We start from the raw sequence: 16,159 nt of genomic DNA on the forward strand, positions 1-16,159 counted from the left end.
AGCTTCTAGACAGTTCTTGAGAGACCTTAAAAGTGTGGTTTTGAGCTCTATATCTTCCATTTCTGACATTTGCGTCCTGTTTCTTTGTCTCCGCATTTTTTTTATCTTTTCTTGGTGCACCCCCTAGTGGTCTTTGTTCGAAGTCTTGTTGTAGTTAAGCCTTGATGTCTTTCAGCAATACCGGGGGTGATTTGACCTCCAGGCTAACTGGCTATGAGAGTCCGCTGTGTCTGCAGTGGGAGAGCTTCTGTGCTGGATCTCTAGGGCGGTGCTAATCTAGCGTTTGCCTGAGGCTATCCGGCAAATGGCTCTACGCAGGGCTTGGGTGGGGCGGATCCCCAGGGATCTACAGGGCAGGACGGAGGGAGCAGTTATGGCTGCTCTCAGTTCCGTCCCTAGGGGCTCTGCCTCACAGAGTCCCAGCAACCCTGCAAACCTCAAAGAGAAAGCTGCCTTCGAGTTCCGACCGAAGCCAGACAGTCCCCCTTCTCCCGTTTGAGTCTGGGTCCTAGAGACTCGCCTGGATCTGGAGCTCGGAGTCTGAAACTCCCTCCAGGTTGAAAACAACAACCACGCCCTCCGCCGCCAGCCCGCTCCGCGTGCACTCCGGACCTGAGTATTTCACTTCAGCACTGCGCCTCCTCTGAGTCTGGGTATGATATTCTCTTTCCTCCTAGTTGTAGAATTTCCACTCAGCCAGCCTTCCTGTGGTTCTGGATGATGTCCGTTCCGTCTTTTAGGTGTACCCTTGAATTGGTTGTTTGAGGCAGCAATCTCCGGCATTAACCTATGCCGCCATCTTGGTTTTCTCCTGAAACTACATTTTAATCAATAGGAGGGAAGCTTTCCCTGTCCAGAGCTATGCACCTATAGCCCCATCAGCATCTTCGCTCACCAATCACAGCAGCTCCATCCTGACCAATCAGAACAGTGCTCTTGAACCAATCAAGCTATGAGGATTAGGAGTCCTCATTTGCATAAGGATGGGCCAATCAGGGACCAGCCCCTTTGGCTCAGAGAGCATCCCATCCCTTTCCACCAAGGACTGAGGACTGTGTTTCCCCTGCTGGAGCTGAAACACCTAAGCCAGGGGAGCAGAGCAGAGCTGTTTGCTGGAGGGAGCCTTGCCCTAGGGCTGCCCCATAGCTGTGCTGCTTTGTAATTGAGCTGTTTGCACGCAAGAGTTTCCTGCTATACCTGGTACTGCACCCCAAATTGGGGTTTCCCGTTGGCACTGAATTGGCACCAACATCCATCTGTTGACATATCAGAATCACCATATCGTTGTGATCCAAAGCATCCAGTCAGTTCTGAGAGCCAGTGGGGTGCATGCTGACACCCACATATGCTAGTATACCCATTCCTAACTCTTCCCTCTGCATGACCCATGTACACCCCACTCTCCAGCATCCAAAGGTGCCTGCACTAGCAGCCTCTCCTATGAGCAGCTGGCCATGCTCCCTGCCCCCATCTCCACAAAAGCTCCCCTAGGCCAGCCCGGGTCAATGCTTTTTTCTGTCCATGGGAACCTGCGGCTGGTGGAGAGCTATGCCTGGGCTTGGAAACACGGTAGAAGTGAAGGAAGTGCCAAGGACAGAAAAATACACTTCCCCAGCCAGCCCTCGGGAGCCTGCTTCCTCTCCATGTAGCACTTCCCCGGCCTCCCACTGGGCGGGCCTTCCAGGAGCCCAGTGGCCTCCTGCTTCAAAGGCCCCCAGACCAGGTAAACGAACAAGCTGACAGCCCACAATCCCAGCTCCCAAACATGTCTGCTCTCCTTGGGTTTTGTTTCTGTTGTTCCCCAGGCTTCCCTGAGGGAAATGAGGCTGGGTGGAGCCTGGCATCTTGGAGCTCCCTCACAGAGGGGCCACCTCACTTGTTCTGAGGCTCAACTCCCCCCCGGAGAGCCAGGCAATCAGCGGGAGGAAGGTGGAGAGGCAGGTGGGTGGCTGACCAATGACCCCTGAAGAGCAGGCCTGGAAAGGGGGCCGGCGGCACAGAAGTGCCCAGAGGCCACCTAGGGCTGGCCAGCGCGGTTCACAGCAGCACCGCCAGCCCAAAGCTCTCCCGGGGGAAGGACACCCTCTGATGCCAAGCTCTCCAGGATGGGCTCGCCATGCCAGACCGTGGGCACACAGAGAGCTCTACCCAGCCCTGGGCCCAGCCCGTTAGCTACACACAAGTCCCAGAAGGGGTGATGTGTGTAGAAGGTAGAAGAGGTTAGCAGTGGAAACTTTTTTTATCAAATTCCTTTGCAGATGCTCCAAAAATAAAATCCATAGAAAAAAAATACAAAAAACAAAACCAAAAGGGAAGCACGGACAACAGACCAGTGAAGATCAAGTTGCCAACAGCGCTTGTAGCTTGTAGAAGTCCTGCTGTGAACCGTTCACCAATCAAGTCCATGGTCAGGACTCAAGCCTGATATAATTAGAGGTGACTTCCCACTGCTTTTGGAACCTGCCTCTTCAACCAGCCACAAAGCCGTTTCCACAGCTGGCATCCCGGAAATGTCAACTAGTCACTGTTGCCAAGATAATCCTTGATGTGAGACCTCATTTCAATGAAGGAGAGGTCTCTGCTGCGAAAGCCTCCTTTTCAGAGTCCAGTAAGGTCGTCTTTTTCCTACAGATGTCTTAGAAATGAGCTCAACAGTGTCTTTAACCTTCCCTGTCGTTTCTGCCTTTTCAGACTGCTCATTTTAGCAAAGGCTATGAAAGGAGCCTCTTTTCCCTGCTTGAGAAATGTCTTACTGCTCTGAGTGTGTTTTTCATTGTTGCTTTCAGTACAGAATGAGTCAATAAAGTTGCCTTGCTCTGACCTTTTGAAAAAAGAAAAAAGAAAAAGAATACCTGATTAGCACGCATGTAAGTATGAGTCAGCTAGGGCTGCCTTCACAAAGCACCACAGCCAAGATAGCTTAAACGACGGCCACTTCATGCCCTGGTTCTGAAGCTGGAAGTCGGAGATCAGGGGCAGGGCTGGTTTCTCCTGAGACCTCCCTCCTTGCTTGCAGGCGGCCTTCTGTGGCCTCACATCGTCTGCCCTCGGTGCGTGCCAGGCCCTGTGTCCATTTCCCCCTTTCTGTGAGGACACAGTCAAACTGGATCAGGGTCCCCAGTGACCTCGTCTTAACGTGTAAAGACCTGTCCGAGTAAGGTCACGTTCTCAGTACCGGGAGTTAGGGCTCTAACGTATCTTTCCTGGAGGAAGGAAACACAATTCAGTCTATAACAGTATCATATTCTCTTCCTAAAAAGTCAGTAAGTACGCCTGGCCAGTGTGGCTCAGTGGTTGAGCCCTGTCCCAGGCACCAAGAGGTCATCTGTTTGATTCCCTGTCAGGGCCCAGGCTCAGGCTGCAGGCTCGATCCCCGGCCAATCATTGTTTCTCTCATCATTGAGTTTCTATCTCTCTACCCCTCCCTCTCCCTTTCTCTCTGAAATCAATAAAAAACATATTTTTTCAAAGTCATTAAGTAATGACTTAAGCCATAAAAACTTGAAACTGTAAATTCAGGGTGGTATTTAAAATTCTTTTCCAGTTTTACTGGGATATAATTGATGTATATCACTGATAAGCTTAGCATGTACCGCACAACAGTTTGAATTACATATATTGTGAAATGATTACCACAGTACATTTAGTTAGCATCCATCATCTCATAGAGATACAATAAAAAGAAAAATCAAATAAAGAAAACCATTTTCCCTGTCATGAGAACTCTTAGGATTAACTCTCTTAACAACTTTCCAGCTACCACAACAGTGCTAACAGTCATCATGTTGTCTATTGCACCATTAGTACCTAGCTTATAAATAAAAGCTTGTACCTTTGACCATACCATATTATATTAGTTTCAGGTATATAACATAGTGGTTCAGGGTTTATATGTCTTATAAAGTGGTCACCATCAGTCAATAATATCTAATAACCACAGTTACTAGTTATTGACTATATTCCCTGTGCTGTTCATTACATACCAGTGACTTATTTTATAACTGGAAGTTTTCACATCTTCATCTCCTTCCCCTCTTCCATCCATTTACCCAAGCCCCTCCCCTCTGGCACATCAGTTTGTTCTCTGTATCTACAAATCTATGAAACTGTAAATTCTGAAAGGCGGCTCCAATCATATTTCCACCTCAACATCCTCTTAACTCTCTCCCATATGCTGCTTTAGGTATCTCCACAGAAACGGGCGAGGAGGGGGGACTGTTTCAATCCTGTGCAACACATATCCTTCTGCAACCTTCTCCCCACCCTAAATCTCTTTGACATTTCCCTCTGGTGGCATCCACAGGTCTCCAAATTCATTTAGTTGTTGCATAATAATCCATAGTTGAGACGGAGCCGGTTAGGGTTCCCGTTAAAAGACAGACCAATGCTTCCGTTTCGCACCATTAGAAAGAGTGCAGCAGGGAGCAGCACGCCCCCGGGCACATATGCTGTTTTCAGAGCAGGCAACGGAATATGTGTTTTTAAATGTTAGCAGACAATGTCACACCACAATGCCGTGCTCCCCACATCACCCTGACACATGCCTCCTCCTCCACTTAGCTTGCCGTCAAAACTCAGAACACTGGTGTTACTCTATTATAATTTGCACTTTCTTAAATCCTAATAAGCCCAAACTCTTTTCCTCAATGTTTGCCCTTTTGTACTTTTTGTTCTGCAAACTGCCTGCTCTACCCTGTGCCCCTCTTTTAATTGGGGCACTTATTTTTGTTATTCATATTATGAATTATTTACAAAGCCCCTTATCTGTCTTGTATGCTGTGAACACATTCTCTCTATCCGTCGATCTGAATTTCCAAGGGGGATGCCAAACCCTCCACAGGGAGCACAAACCTGAGTCTTTTGTTGTTGCAAAGGGGGAGGGGCAGCAAGCACCTGAAAGCTAACATGCCTTCCTCCCTCCCTTTCTACCCCTCAGGACCCCTGGTTTTAATAAGTCCAGGGCCCCGAGAATGGTGGAGAATGACGCCTCCACGGGCCACTGCAGAACACTTCCCGTGGGGGTGGCGGAGGCAGTAGAGCACACCCGGAAAGAGGGGGTCGGAACAAAGAGACCTGGAAGAGCTGGATTAGGTCAAGCTCTACGGGCCCCTCCTATGCAGCCCTTCAGCCCTCCTGCAAGTGGGGGAGGGTCCCTGGGCCTCCGCACCTGCTGGAATGTAGAGCCCAGGCCCAAGGGAAACCCAGGCTGCTCTGGCAATAAAAACCAAGGTTGGTGGGTGCGCCCGGCCTCCCACTGCCCTGAAGGGACCAGTGTGAAAGGCGGGCGGGCCTGGGCGTCCGGCACACTTGCCTGTGAGGCCTGTGAGAACAGCACTGCGCTTTTGTGGAAACCAGTTCTTACCCCTCGTGCTGCAGTGTTTCCAGGTAAAACATGGCGGCTGTCTAGGTCTCACAAGTGGGCCAGGGGATGGTGCAGACCTATCGGGCCTGGTGCCTGCTGAGGCTGGGGAAGCAGCACCACTCTACTTCACATCCACGTGACGTCTTCCAGAAGAAAAGGCAAAGATGTGTGAGAAGTTCCGGTGACCCAGACACGAGATTAAGATTCAGTGATTCTGAGTCCCGTCCATCAAATGCTGTCTGTCCTCAGAGACATGTGGACCCCACCCTCCCCATCCCTGTGTGAGGTCTGACACCATTTCCAATAAAAGTATAACCATGTGAGTCTTTCTTCTAAGAGAATTCACTAAACTCTATTATTGACTCCACTGGCTACAGTCACACATTTGTACCATTCAACACTTTAAGTTCTTTATTTTAAAACTAGGGGCCCAGCGCGCAAAATCGCGTGAGACCCAGGACCAGAGTCCCGCGGGAGGCGGGACCCAGAAACCCCTCGCCCCGTCTTTATTCTGCACTCTCTCAGAGGAGACTGCAGAGGTCACGCCCTTCCCCCGGAACACCTGGGAGCACTTCCTAAGAGCAAGAACCTGCTCAGCAGAACCTCTGTGCAAAGAATACACGCGGGAGCGTAAACTTGGAGACGCTTTTGCATAACATGCGTCCACATGCAGTTTTACCAGAGGCTCCAATGATGCCATCGGCGAGTCCTCGATGGAGCACAGGCCCCCTGGAATCCCACTCTGCACAAAGGGAGATGGAGGCAACTAGAAAAAGCCTCAGCCCATTTTTTTTAAATAACCCAACAGGAGACAACAAGACCTAGGTGTCGTTGGGATAGGCTGTAAACTCCACAGTACTTGGCCAATGAGGAACTATAGGAGGGACTCACAGGCAATAGGATAAATATCGCCTTGCTACCTAATAGGATAAAATCACCTTGTGCCTGTCACCAAAGACACCCATTCTCGAGACTATATTATTAAAAGTCTCATTTTTGCCATATTTTCTGTCTCCAAGACCATCCTTTGAATTCAGACAGGTATTTCCTCACACATACCTAAATTGTAGGTTCAATCCAGCTGATCAATGTTTCTCTCACATCAATGTTTCTCTCTCTCTCTCTCTCCCTCCCTCTCTCCCTCTCTCCCCCCTCTCTCCCTCTCAATCTCTCTCTCTCTCCCTCCCTCTCTCCCTCTCTCCCCCCTCTCTCCCTCTCTCCCTCTCAATCTCTCTCTCTCTTCCCTCTAAAATCAACATATTCTAAGGAAAGGGAAGAGGGAGGGGGGAGGGGGCAAGGGGGAGGGGGAAAGGGGAGGGGGAAAGGGGAGGGGGAAGAAGCACCTCCACCTAGGTTTGCTGGTTTGTGTCACCATGAGCAGTGGTCGCCAACCTTTCGGACTTCACGGACCACCAGTGCTCCACGGACCACCGGTCGGCGACCGCTAACCACGAGAGTCTGCTTCTGCAGTTACCATTAGCTTCCTCATTCTCAGGCTCCTAGGACCCTTCTTTTACCCCTATGACCTGTTTCCTAAGCCCACTTCTTTTATGAATTACTTTTTTTTTTAATATATTTTATTGATTTTCTACAGAGAGGAAGGGAGAGAGATAGAGAGTTAGAAACATCGATGAGAGAGAAACATCGATCAGCTGCCTCCTGCACACTCCCTACTGGGGATGTGCCCGCAACCCAGGTACATGCCCTTGACCGGAATCGAGCCCGGGACCCTTCAGTCCGCAGGCCGATGCTCTATCCACTGAGCCAAACCGGTTCTGGCATGAATTACTTTTTTTATATCTCTGTGATTTGCCCAGTAAATGTCCTCTTACAGTTTGGGCCTTGGCTTTGAATTCTTTCCTAGCCAGACCTGTTAATTAAAAACAAAATAAATCCGTTGCATTGCTTGCTATACGTTAACAAAGAACAATCTGAAAAGGAAATTGAGAAAACATTTCCACTCACAATAACATCAAAAAGAAAAATATACCTAGGAACAAATCTAATGAAGTGGGTGAGAGATCTGTACACTGAAAACTACAAAACACTGAGAGAAATTAAAGATCTAAATGCACAGACATCCATGTTTGTGGGCGAGAAGACTTGTGAAGATGCCCGTACTATGCAAAGCCATCGACGGGTTCAGTGCCATCCTTACCAAAATCCCAATGACATTTCTGCAGATATAGAAAATCCTCCCTAACATTCATATGGCGTTTTAAGGGCTCCCAAATAGTCAAAACAACCTAGAAAAAGAAAAAGTTGAAGGATTCAAACTTCTGATTTCAAAACATACCTCACAAAGCTACAGTAATCAAAAAAGTGGCATAAGGACAGACACACAGACCAATGCAATGGCGAGCCCACGGATAAACGGTACATCTGTGGCAAATGACAAAGGTGCTGAAACAAGACAAGGAAGAGAGAACAGTCTTTTCAACAAAGGATGCTGGGAAAACTGGACATCCACATGCAAAAGAATGAAGTAGGGTCCTTACCTAACACCATATACAAAAATTAACTCAAAATAAACTAAGGACCTAAACACAAGAGCTAAAACTATGAAACTTTTAGAAGAAAACATGGGGGGGAGGGCGGGGGGGACACTTCATGAGTTTGGACTCAGTAATTATTTCTTGGATGTGACACCAAAAGCACAGATAAAACAAGAAAATAATAGATAAATTGGATTCATTAAAATTAAATACTTTTTGTGCATCAAAGGACATTATCAACAGAGTAGAAAAGCAGCCCACAGAAAATATGTACAAATCATTTATCTAATAAGGAGTTAATATCCAGAATATATAGAAGTCCTATAACTCAACCAAAAATATCTGATTTAAAAATGGGCAAAGGATCTGGAGACACTTCTCCAAGAATATATACAAACTAGAGGCCTGGTGTACGAATTCTTGCATGGGTGGGGTCCCTCGGCCTAGCCAGCAATCGAGGCTGATCAGGTGCGGTCAGCCTGCCACAGGGAGGGACCGCAGGAGGGTGGCCCCAACAGCAAGCTAACCAACAGCCACTTCCCTAAGGAATCAGGCTCCCTCCTCCCTTCTGTCTGGGTCCGGGGGCGGGTGAACCAGATGCGGGGCTGTCAGGGCCCCAGCAGTAAGGTCTGGGTCAGTGCGCATCATAGCTACCAGCCAGTCGTCTGATCCCTCCAGTCATTCCAGTCGTTCCGGTTGTTTGGTCATAATGGTTGCTTAGACTTTTATATATATAGTTGGTCATGAAATACATACAGCTGATGCAAAAATATGCTCAACATCACTCGTCACTAAAGAAATGCAAATCAAAACCACAATGAGATAGCACCTCACACTCACTGTGGCTGTTATCAATAAAACAGAAAATAACAAGTGTTGGCAGTATAGTGGCTCCTCAAAAAATTAAAAACAGCCCTGATCGGTTTGGCTCAGTGGATAGAGCATCAGCCTGCAGACTCAAGGGTCCCGGGTTCAATTCCGGTCAAGGGCATGTACCTTGGTTGCAGGCACATCCCCAGTGGGGGGTGTGCAGGAGGAGGCTGGTTGATGTTTCTCTCTCCCTTCCTCTCCGTAAAAAATCAATAAAATATATTTTTAAAAAATTAAAAATAGAATTACCATATAATCCAGCAATTTTACTTCTGTGTATATACCGAAAAGACTGAAAGCAGGATTCAAACAGACACCTTATAACAGCATTACTCACAATACCCAAAAGGTGGAAACGATCCAAACATCTGCCAACAGATGGAAAAACAAAATGTGCTACATATATGGTGTGTGAGAGATGTGTGTACGTACACAATGGAATACTATTCAGCCTTTAACAAGTTAAGGACTGACACATGCTACAGCATAGATGAACCCTGGAAACACTATGCTAAGGGAAAGCCAGGCACAAATGAACAAATACAGTGTGACTCCACTCTATCTGAGGTGCCCAGAGTAGTCAAACTCACACAGACAGAAATGGCGGCGGGGGGCGGGGGGGGCCTTGGGTCAGGGGAGAGGGACTAGGAATTCGTGTTTAACGGGGACAGTTTCAGTTTGGGAAGAAGAGAAAAGTGCTGGAGACGGTTGTGGTGATGGTGGCAGAACAATGCGAATACACTGAATGCCACTGCGTTGTACACTTAAAAGTGGTTAGCAGGATCTACTTATGCATATACCTAATAATGTATATCATGCATATGCATTAATGAAGATGAGTATTGACGTCACTTTCTGGTTTCTCCTTTATGTTTCTTTTTTAAAAATAAGCAGATGCACCACCAGCCATCTCTCCAATCCTGTCCTCCGCCCACCCCTCACTTCTTTAAGACAAGCACGCACCTGGTCACCATCTCTTCCTATAGAATTATTGTGGTGCTCGATTTTTCACTATTTTAAATTGCTCTGGAAACCAGCCCCATGTTATAAAAGTTGATGATATGGTGATCTGGGTGCTATTTCACTGTCAGAAAGAAAATTCCCAATTTCCAAATGTTATTTCCCAATGTTCTATACGTGTCAAAAACACAAAATAACACTCTATGATTGACAGGGCTACAAGGCGGACTTTACCACGGTGGGATGTGACCCAGAAATTGTGCCGGAAGCTTCCTCACTCCCTGCCTGCTCCCTCTAGAGTGCCATTTGTGGCTGCTCACATTCTAGATGGAACTCCTCTGTCCCCACCCAGTTCCTCAGGGACCCCCAAGCCCTACTCATTCCCTATAGCTCTGGTTTCCTGGCCTTGGTCATCACACCGGCAGGGCCCTCTGGTTCCACAGATCGGAGTTAATCCAGTTCATTTTTTCCTTCAAATCTCCCACAATCAACAAACAAAACTCTAAGCAAACATCGGGAAGTCCCTCCTTGCTCCCAATTTTGGGAGATGTCCCTGAAGCAACAGTGACAAGAGTGGTGGCGGACAGAGCTTCTGCAGCGATGTCAGCCAACTGCCACAGGCAACTAAAGAAATGCAACTAGTTCGTTCAGCTTAATTAACTTTAACCTAAACAGCTATATGTGCCTGGTGGCAACTAAAGAAATGCAACTAGTTCGTTCAGCTTAATTAACTTTAACCTAAACAGCTATATGTGCCTGGTGGCGGCCACAGTCCACCGCACAAGTCTGCAGGGAGGACTTCTACAAGTTAGCTGCAGGCTGGTTAGCTGGCCCTCCAGGAGGAGGGGGTGTGGAAACCATAGTGAGGGAGCATTTAAGGGTTGGGGAAACCCTCCCCCACTCCCGGGGACTTGAAAAAGCAGATACTTCTCCCCAGATAACATCTCAAGCTTGGCAGGGTGCTTACTGAAGCTCATTCCAACGACACAGACACACACTACCTCCCACTGGAACGGAAGACTTCGTAGAGGATAAGCCACTCATTCCAATTAGGCTAGATTTTTCTGTAATTATTTCCTTCCCTTTGGCTTCGAATATTTTTATTCTTTCAGAGATAAAAGTTACAAAAAAAAAAAAAGCCAGAAATCCCAACAACGGAGCTAACCACACCAACACAATTCCCAATTTCTGAAAAGCTTTCAGAAATCTTCCAGCACTGTTCAGCAATTCCTTGGCCACTCTGTTAATATGATTGTAAGCAGATCACACCCCAGACATATTTTATGACAAATGCACATTGAACCAGCGCCATCTCACCCTTATTTCCAGTTTGGCAAACCGCTCCATCAAACCAACTGCATACACACTGGGAGGAGGAGGCTGGTGCAAACCAGTCGGTGCGGCCGTAATTCACGGGCCACGCTCCTTGTTTTGCTCTGATTTCCACTTCAAAACTCCAGCTGCCCTCACTGTGTGCTGAGCTGACTCTGGCGCAGTGCTGCCATCAAACCACCGAAACCAAGGCCCCAGGAAGGCTCCCTGGGAAGCGGTTTCCAGAACTAGTCCTTTCAGCCCAAAGAGCCCTTCATGAAAATGCTATTGGCCACACAAAACGTGGACTTCACCGCACCGAATGCGCCCTCTGCAAAGTGCTGCCCCCGCACTCTGAAACCTCTCGGGCATGGTATTCAAGGGATCCACTGGTGGTCACTTCCGTCTCCAAAAAAGGAGACACCTTAATGCCTCGAGTTAACATCTTAACTCTCTTCACCAGGCACAGTCACGGCCTGTAAGGCACCCCTCCTGCTGGAGCCACAGCAGGTAAACCCACCTTAGTCCAGCCCTTCTCCACGTGGTAACCACCAGCTTGGGGGTGGGGCACAAGCCCCCTCCAGGTTCCCAGGAAACGGACCAGATAAACACCAAAAGACCGCGGGCATTGGAAGACGGTGATGAACCTGGGGGGAGGGGTAACACTTCGTAGCCCACTTTCTTTGCCCTGACTACACTTGGAATTAGTGTAATTAGAGCTCCCCGGGGCAGCACTACAGCACACAAATTTCCTGTGCCTAATCAGACTGGTGCGGGCTCTGCAGAGGAGGCCCAGCCTTTCACACCCAGTTCCATTCCAATGATAATGATGATTTTCCACATCCTGGCCTCCCCTGGAATGCATTTTAAAGGAGTGCCACTTCTCCCGCTGAAACCTGGCTTTAGGGGATTCATCTTCCCTCCCTGTCAGACAGGCTGTTCCCCTACTCCGGCATTTTCATTCCATTGATGTCAGGGAAAAGATTCCCCCAAAAAAGGTCAGGGGAAAATTCCAACTCTGCCAGGCTTACCTGTCTCCGAGGGTAAAACAAGGCAAGTCACACCCTAACAAACAATGACTTACAAGTACCAATTAGAGCTGCCCTTTAACCAAACAATAGGAGGGTTTACCAATAAAAACAGAAGTGTTACTCCAGGGTGCCTCCTAAATCTGCAGGTCACTGTCACCAAAACCTACCCCGTAAATGAGCACTTCTGGGCCGACGTTGCTTTTTGCATGCAAAGTTCAGCCCCACCAGCCCCCTCCAGTCACCCGCTGCTGGGCCGAGAGCTTAGACCGGATGTCGCACAGATGGGCAGTGCTCAGCCTCAGGATGGCATTCTTTATCCAGTAGACGTGAGGGTTAAACTCGCTCTCACCATTAAACACTGAAACATTTCCAACGCGCGCTGCTTCTTCGCTTGGTACACAGCCATAATAAGAAAAACATGTTGCCTTGCTGCATACATAAAAACTGTTCTTTCTCCACGAAGTCTTTCTTATTCAAGATGTTTTCATTTACTTCCAAGTGGGTCACTATCATTGTTTATTATGACCATCACGCCAGGGATCCGGGCCAGAAGTAAACACTTCACTGTCAAATGGGGAGAGGGCGACCCCGAAACCCCCCTCCCAGCTCATCCACCGAAGCGGGGAGCACAGTCCCCAGTCAGGGATTTGTCTCCTTGGAGCAGAGCCTTCCATGGAAAGGGAGAAAAGAACTTCTAAATCCTTTTCACATAACCTTTCAATGTTCTTACACAGTAACTTACTTTTCGTGTACAAAACACACTCAAATTACATGGATTCATCGTCACAGAAAAGATGCCAAAAACCCAAATCTCCTGTAATCGTAAAACTGATTCATATTTTGAATATGACCATATTCTTTGAATTTTCAGCTAATTCCAGGAGAGAAAGCTGTTTAAGCTTTCCTATTCCCTCCCCCAAGAGAGCCTACTATTATATTACTGGAAAAATAAAATTGCCTCCACACAGGATTCAAAAGTTAGCGAAAATGACACAGGATTGCTTCGTTCCTCAGAGATTTCTTAAACTCAACTGGAAACGAGGAAACCACGGCGCCCGAAACGCAAGCCACTTTCCTGTTCTAGTTACAACTTTGATGTAAGCAGCAGCCTCATCGCCCTTTCCCACACGCCCCCCTCCAGCCCTGAGCCCGCACCCGCCCCCGAAAAAGCAACGAAAGCCCCCCGCCCCGCACACTCCCGCCCCCTGGCGTCCCACGCCCCGCACCTGGCGTCCCGGAGTCGGTCCCACTCCCACACCCACACCCACACCCACACCCACCCAGCAGCGCCGCAAAGGAACCCCCCACTCGAAAGGGAGAAGCGTCCTGGCGGGCACAGGGATGTCTGAGCCTCAAACTGCGAATGGAGCGCGTTACTCACCAGTTCACCGCGCGCCGCGAGCGGGGATCTTTGAGAGACCGCAACGTTACCGCACCCGCTTCGCCCGTCCAGGGACCAGGCGTGTCCGACGGAGTCGGCATCTGCTCCGGCCCACACGCCCGGGAGGCTGCCCAGCACGCCTGTCGGGGGACTGGCCCCGGGCGCGCAGCAGGCGCGGGAGGAGCCGAGCCCCACACGGCGGGGTCCCCGGATTCTCGCCCGCGCGGAGGAATGCGGGGTGGGGCACCAAGAGTGCGGTGGGCGACCCTGAGACCTACTTGCGTGTAAGGAGGCGGCTCAGATTTTAGGACTTAAAGCGAACTTCAGCTTGCAAACCTCCGACCCGGAGCACTGCGCCTGCCCCAGGCCGGCAGGATACCCCGCATCCGGCCGCGCGGTGCAGAGGCCGGGTGCTCCCTGGGTCTGGACGGCAAGAGCGAGCGCACCTCCCCCTCCGGCACCCAGGCCGCTCCCTCCAGCCCCGGTGAACTCGGGGCAGGTCCGACGCGCCGCGGAGCTCCCGCGGGGCCTCCCGGGACAGTGGGTGCCCCTTGAGGACAGTGCCTCCCGGGAGCCGGGCCGGTCCCTCCAGCTGTGCGCCTCGTCCCGGATCCTGGGTGAGGCCCGAAGGTGGTCCGAGACCACCCAGGGGCCGCCGACCCCCCCAGCACAGGACGCGCCGCCTCGGCCACCTCCCGGCGGTGGGGGAGGGGAAGGGGCCAACAAAAGGGGAAGCCGAAGCCCCGCTCAACCGAGCGGCGGGGTCGGGAGCCCGCTTCCCGGGGCGCGGGGAGAACCTCGGGGAAGAGGCCGAGTCAGTCCGGAGAAGCACGGGCCACGTCTGAGGGCCCGGGCCGGGCCGCGTTCCCACTCTCGACCCTTGGAAACCGGGCGAAGGGCTCCCCGCGGCGCCGCCGGCCTCTGGAAACACTCCGCCGGCCCGGGGCGCGCCGAGTGGAAAGCACCCGGGCGGCGGGCGGCGGGCGGCGGGCGGGCGGCGGGCGGGCCCGGGAGCGGAAGGGACGGGCTCAGCCAGGAGCCCGGCGGCGCACGGTCCTACCTGCGGTCCGGGGCGCGAGGAGCAGGAGCGCGGTGGCCGCCCAGACGGCCGGGGCGCACAGCAGCGGCAGCGCCGGGCCCCGGGCCATGCCGCGGGCAGTGGGGGCCGGGCGGGGGGCCGGCGCGGCGCGGGGGGCCGGGAGCCACCACCCCTGTCGGCCGCGCGTCCGTGGCCTTTCTCCGGGGCTTTTCGCAAGATGGTCCCTTTCGAGGAACTCGTGGTCGCCTCCTCTCCGGGCGCGGCGCGGGCGGACGGCAGGACTCGGGGACGCGGGCTGGGCAGTCCGGCCGCCGGGACGAGCGCGAGGGGCGGACCGCGGGCGCGCAGGAGGCAGGGTCCCCGCTCGCCCGCCCCGATGGGCAGAGCGAGGCCCGGCAGGCGCCCCCTGCCGGAGGGACGCGCCGGCGGCTGGCGTGGCGCGCGGGAAGCTGGGGGCCCGGACCCGGGGCGCCGCTCGTCCGGGGACTTGCCTCCCGCTCCCGCCCTCGGGCCTGCGCCTCGGGACGCCGGGCCGCAAAGGTGGCGCCTGGGACGTCCCGCCGCACCCACGTGCAGGGTGCGGGAGCCCAGGGCCCTGGTCAGAAGGCAGTAGGTCAGAACGACACTACGTCCCGCCAGCTCCCCGGGAGGCCACTCAGAGCCCCCCAGTCCCAGCACCCAGCGGCGCGGGCACCGCCGAAGCGAGGGCTTTGGGGAAGGGAAAGGTCCGAGGAAATGGAGGAGCCGCCGGCGCCCTTGGGGACCACCGTGTCCCTCCAGAAAGCTCCGAAACTGCTGGGGTGGGGCTGCGTGGAGAGGCCCCGGGAGCGCGATGCCATCTGAAGCCACCACAACTTTTGGTTCACTGTTAAACGCCAACTGTGTGATTTTACTCATTAAAGGCAGAACACTGTTCTCTGCAGAGCCCCAGAACATGCAAAAGTAATTTGCTTCACTTGTAAAAAACATTTTGAACGCAATTCAAATGGCATATTTTCTTGCTTATTCTTGGTTTTGCTTAACACATGCAAAGGCCTGAAATTGGAAGGCCTGTCCCTACAGTGAGTAGCTTAGGAATTTCCTTTGTTTTTGCTCTCTTGGAGAAAGGATTTGGAAACTCCAGCGTCTGTTATTTGTTGTGTGAGATTTATCTTCTAACTGACCATAAAGCAGTTTGTTTGGCGTTTTTGCTCAAGCACCGTTTCCTGTTAGTTGGGGTGTATTAGGGAGACCCCTGAGTGTGCACCCCTGGAATTGCCCCTCCGCCTCCCTCACACGTGGCAGGAAATGAAAACGCTGTCGCTAAGGTCTGAGGACAAGGCTGAGGTTGCCCCTGATGAGTTAGGCCTCTCGCTGTCTTTGCTGAGTCTGTTTGGGGGAACATCCCGCACACTTCTCGTTCCTCATGCAGGTTGGAGGAGGGACTGACCATCGCTGGCCGGGGCAGCAGGGGGTCGGGGAGGATGGGAGAAGACGGTGCAATCATTATCCAGCTGCCTTGGCCCCAGCCTCACCACACAGGCTCCTTCGGCCACTGTTGGTGCCCGACCCAATGAGAGGGGGCGGAGGGACTGCACTCCCAGTGTTGTTTTCGGACTGCCAGGGGTTTATCTTTGGGTTTTCTCTCCAAAGGGGCCCTCAAGGACCCCTGAAGGATAAACAAGGCTTTAAAAGTTGGTCTTGAAGCACTTAGTTCCAGACTCCTCCATC

At 51.6% G+C, this 16,159-nt stretch overlaps 1 protein-coding gene across 1 annotated transcript in view; it reads right to left on the bottom strand.

The window, feature by feature from the left end:
• ROR2 (receptor tyrosine kinase like orphan receptor 2) overlaps positions 1-14,816 on the bottom strand; it is a 195,027-nt gene extending 180,211 nt beyond the window's left edge. The window contains exon 1 of the mRNA XM_036302401.1: positions 14,471-14,816. Coding sequence (XP_036158294.1) covers positions 14,471-14,558 — 88 coding nt within the window. The 5' untranslated portion in view covers positions 14,559-14,816. The remainder of the gene's footprint in view (positions 1-14,470) is intronic.
• Positions 14,817-16,159: the final 1,343 nt, after the last annotated feature.

This window comes from Myotis myotis, unplaced genomic scaffold (assembly GCF_014108235.1).
Source record: "Myotis myotis isolate mMyoMyo1 unplaced genomic scaffold, mMyoMyo1.p scaffold_m19_p_31, whole genome shotgun sequence".
Taxonomy (NCBI): Eukaryota; Metazoa; Chordata; class Mammalia; order Chiroptera; family Vespertilionidae; genus Myotis; species Myotis myotis.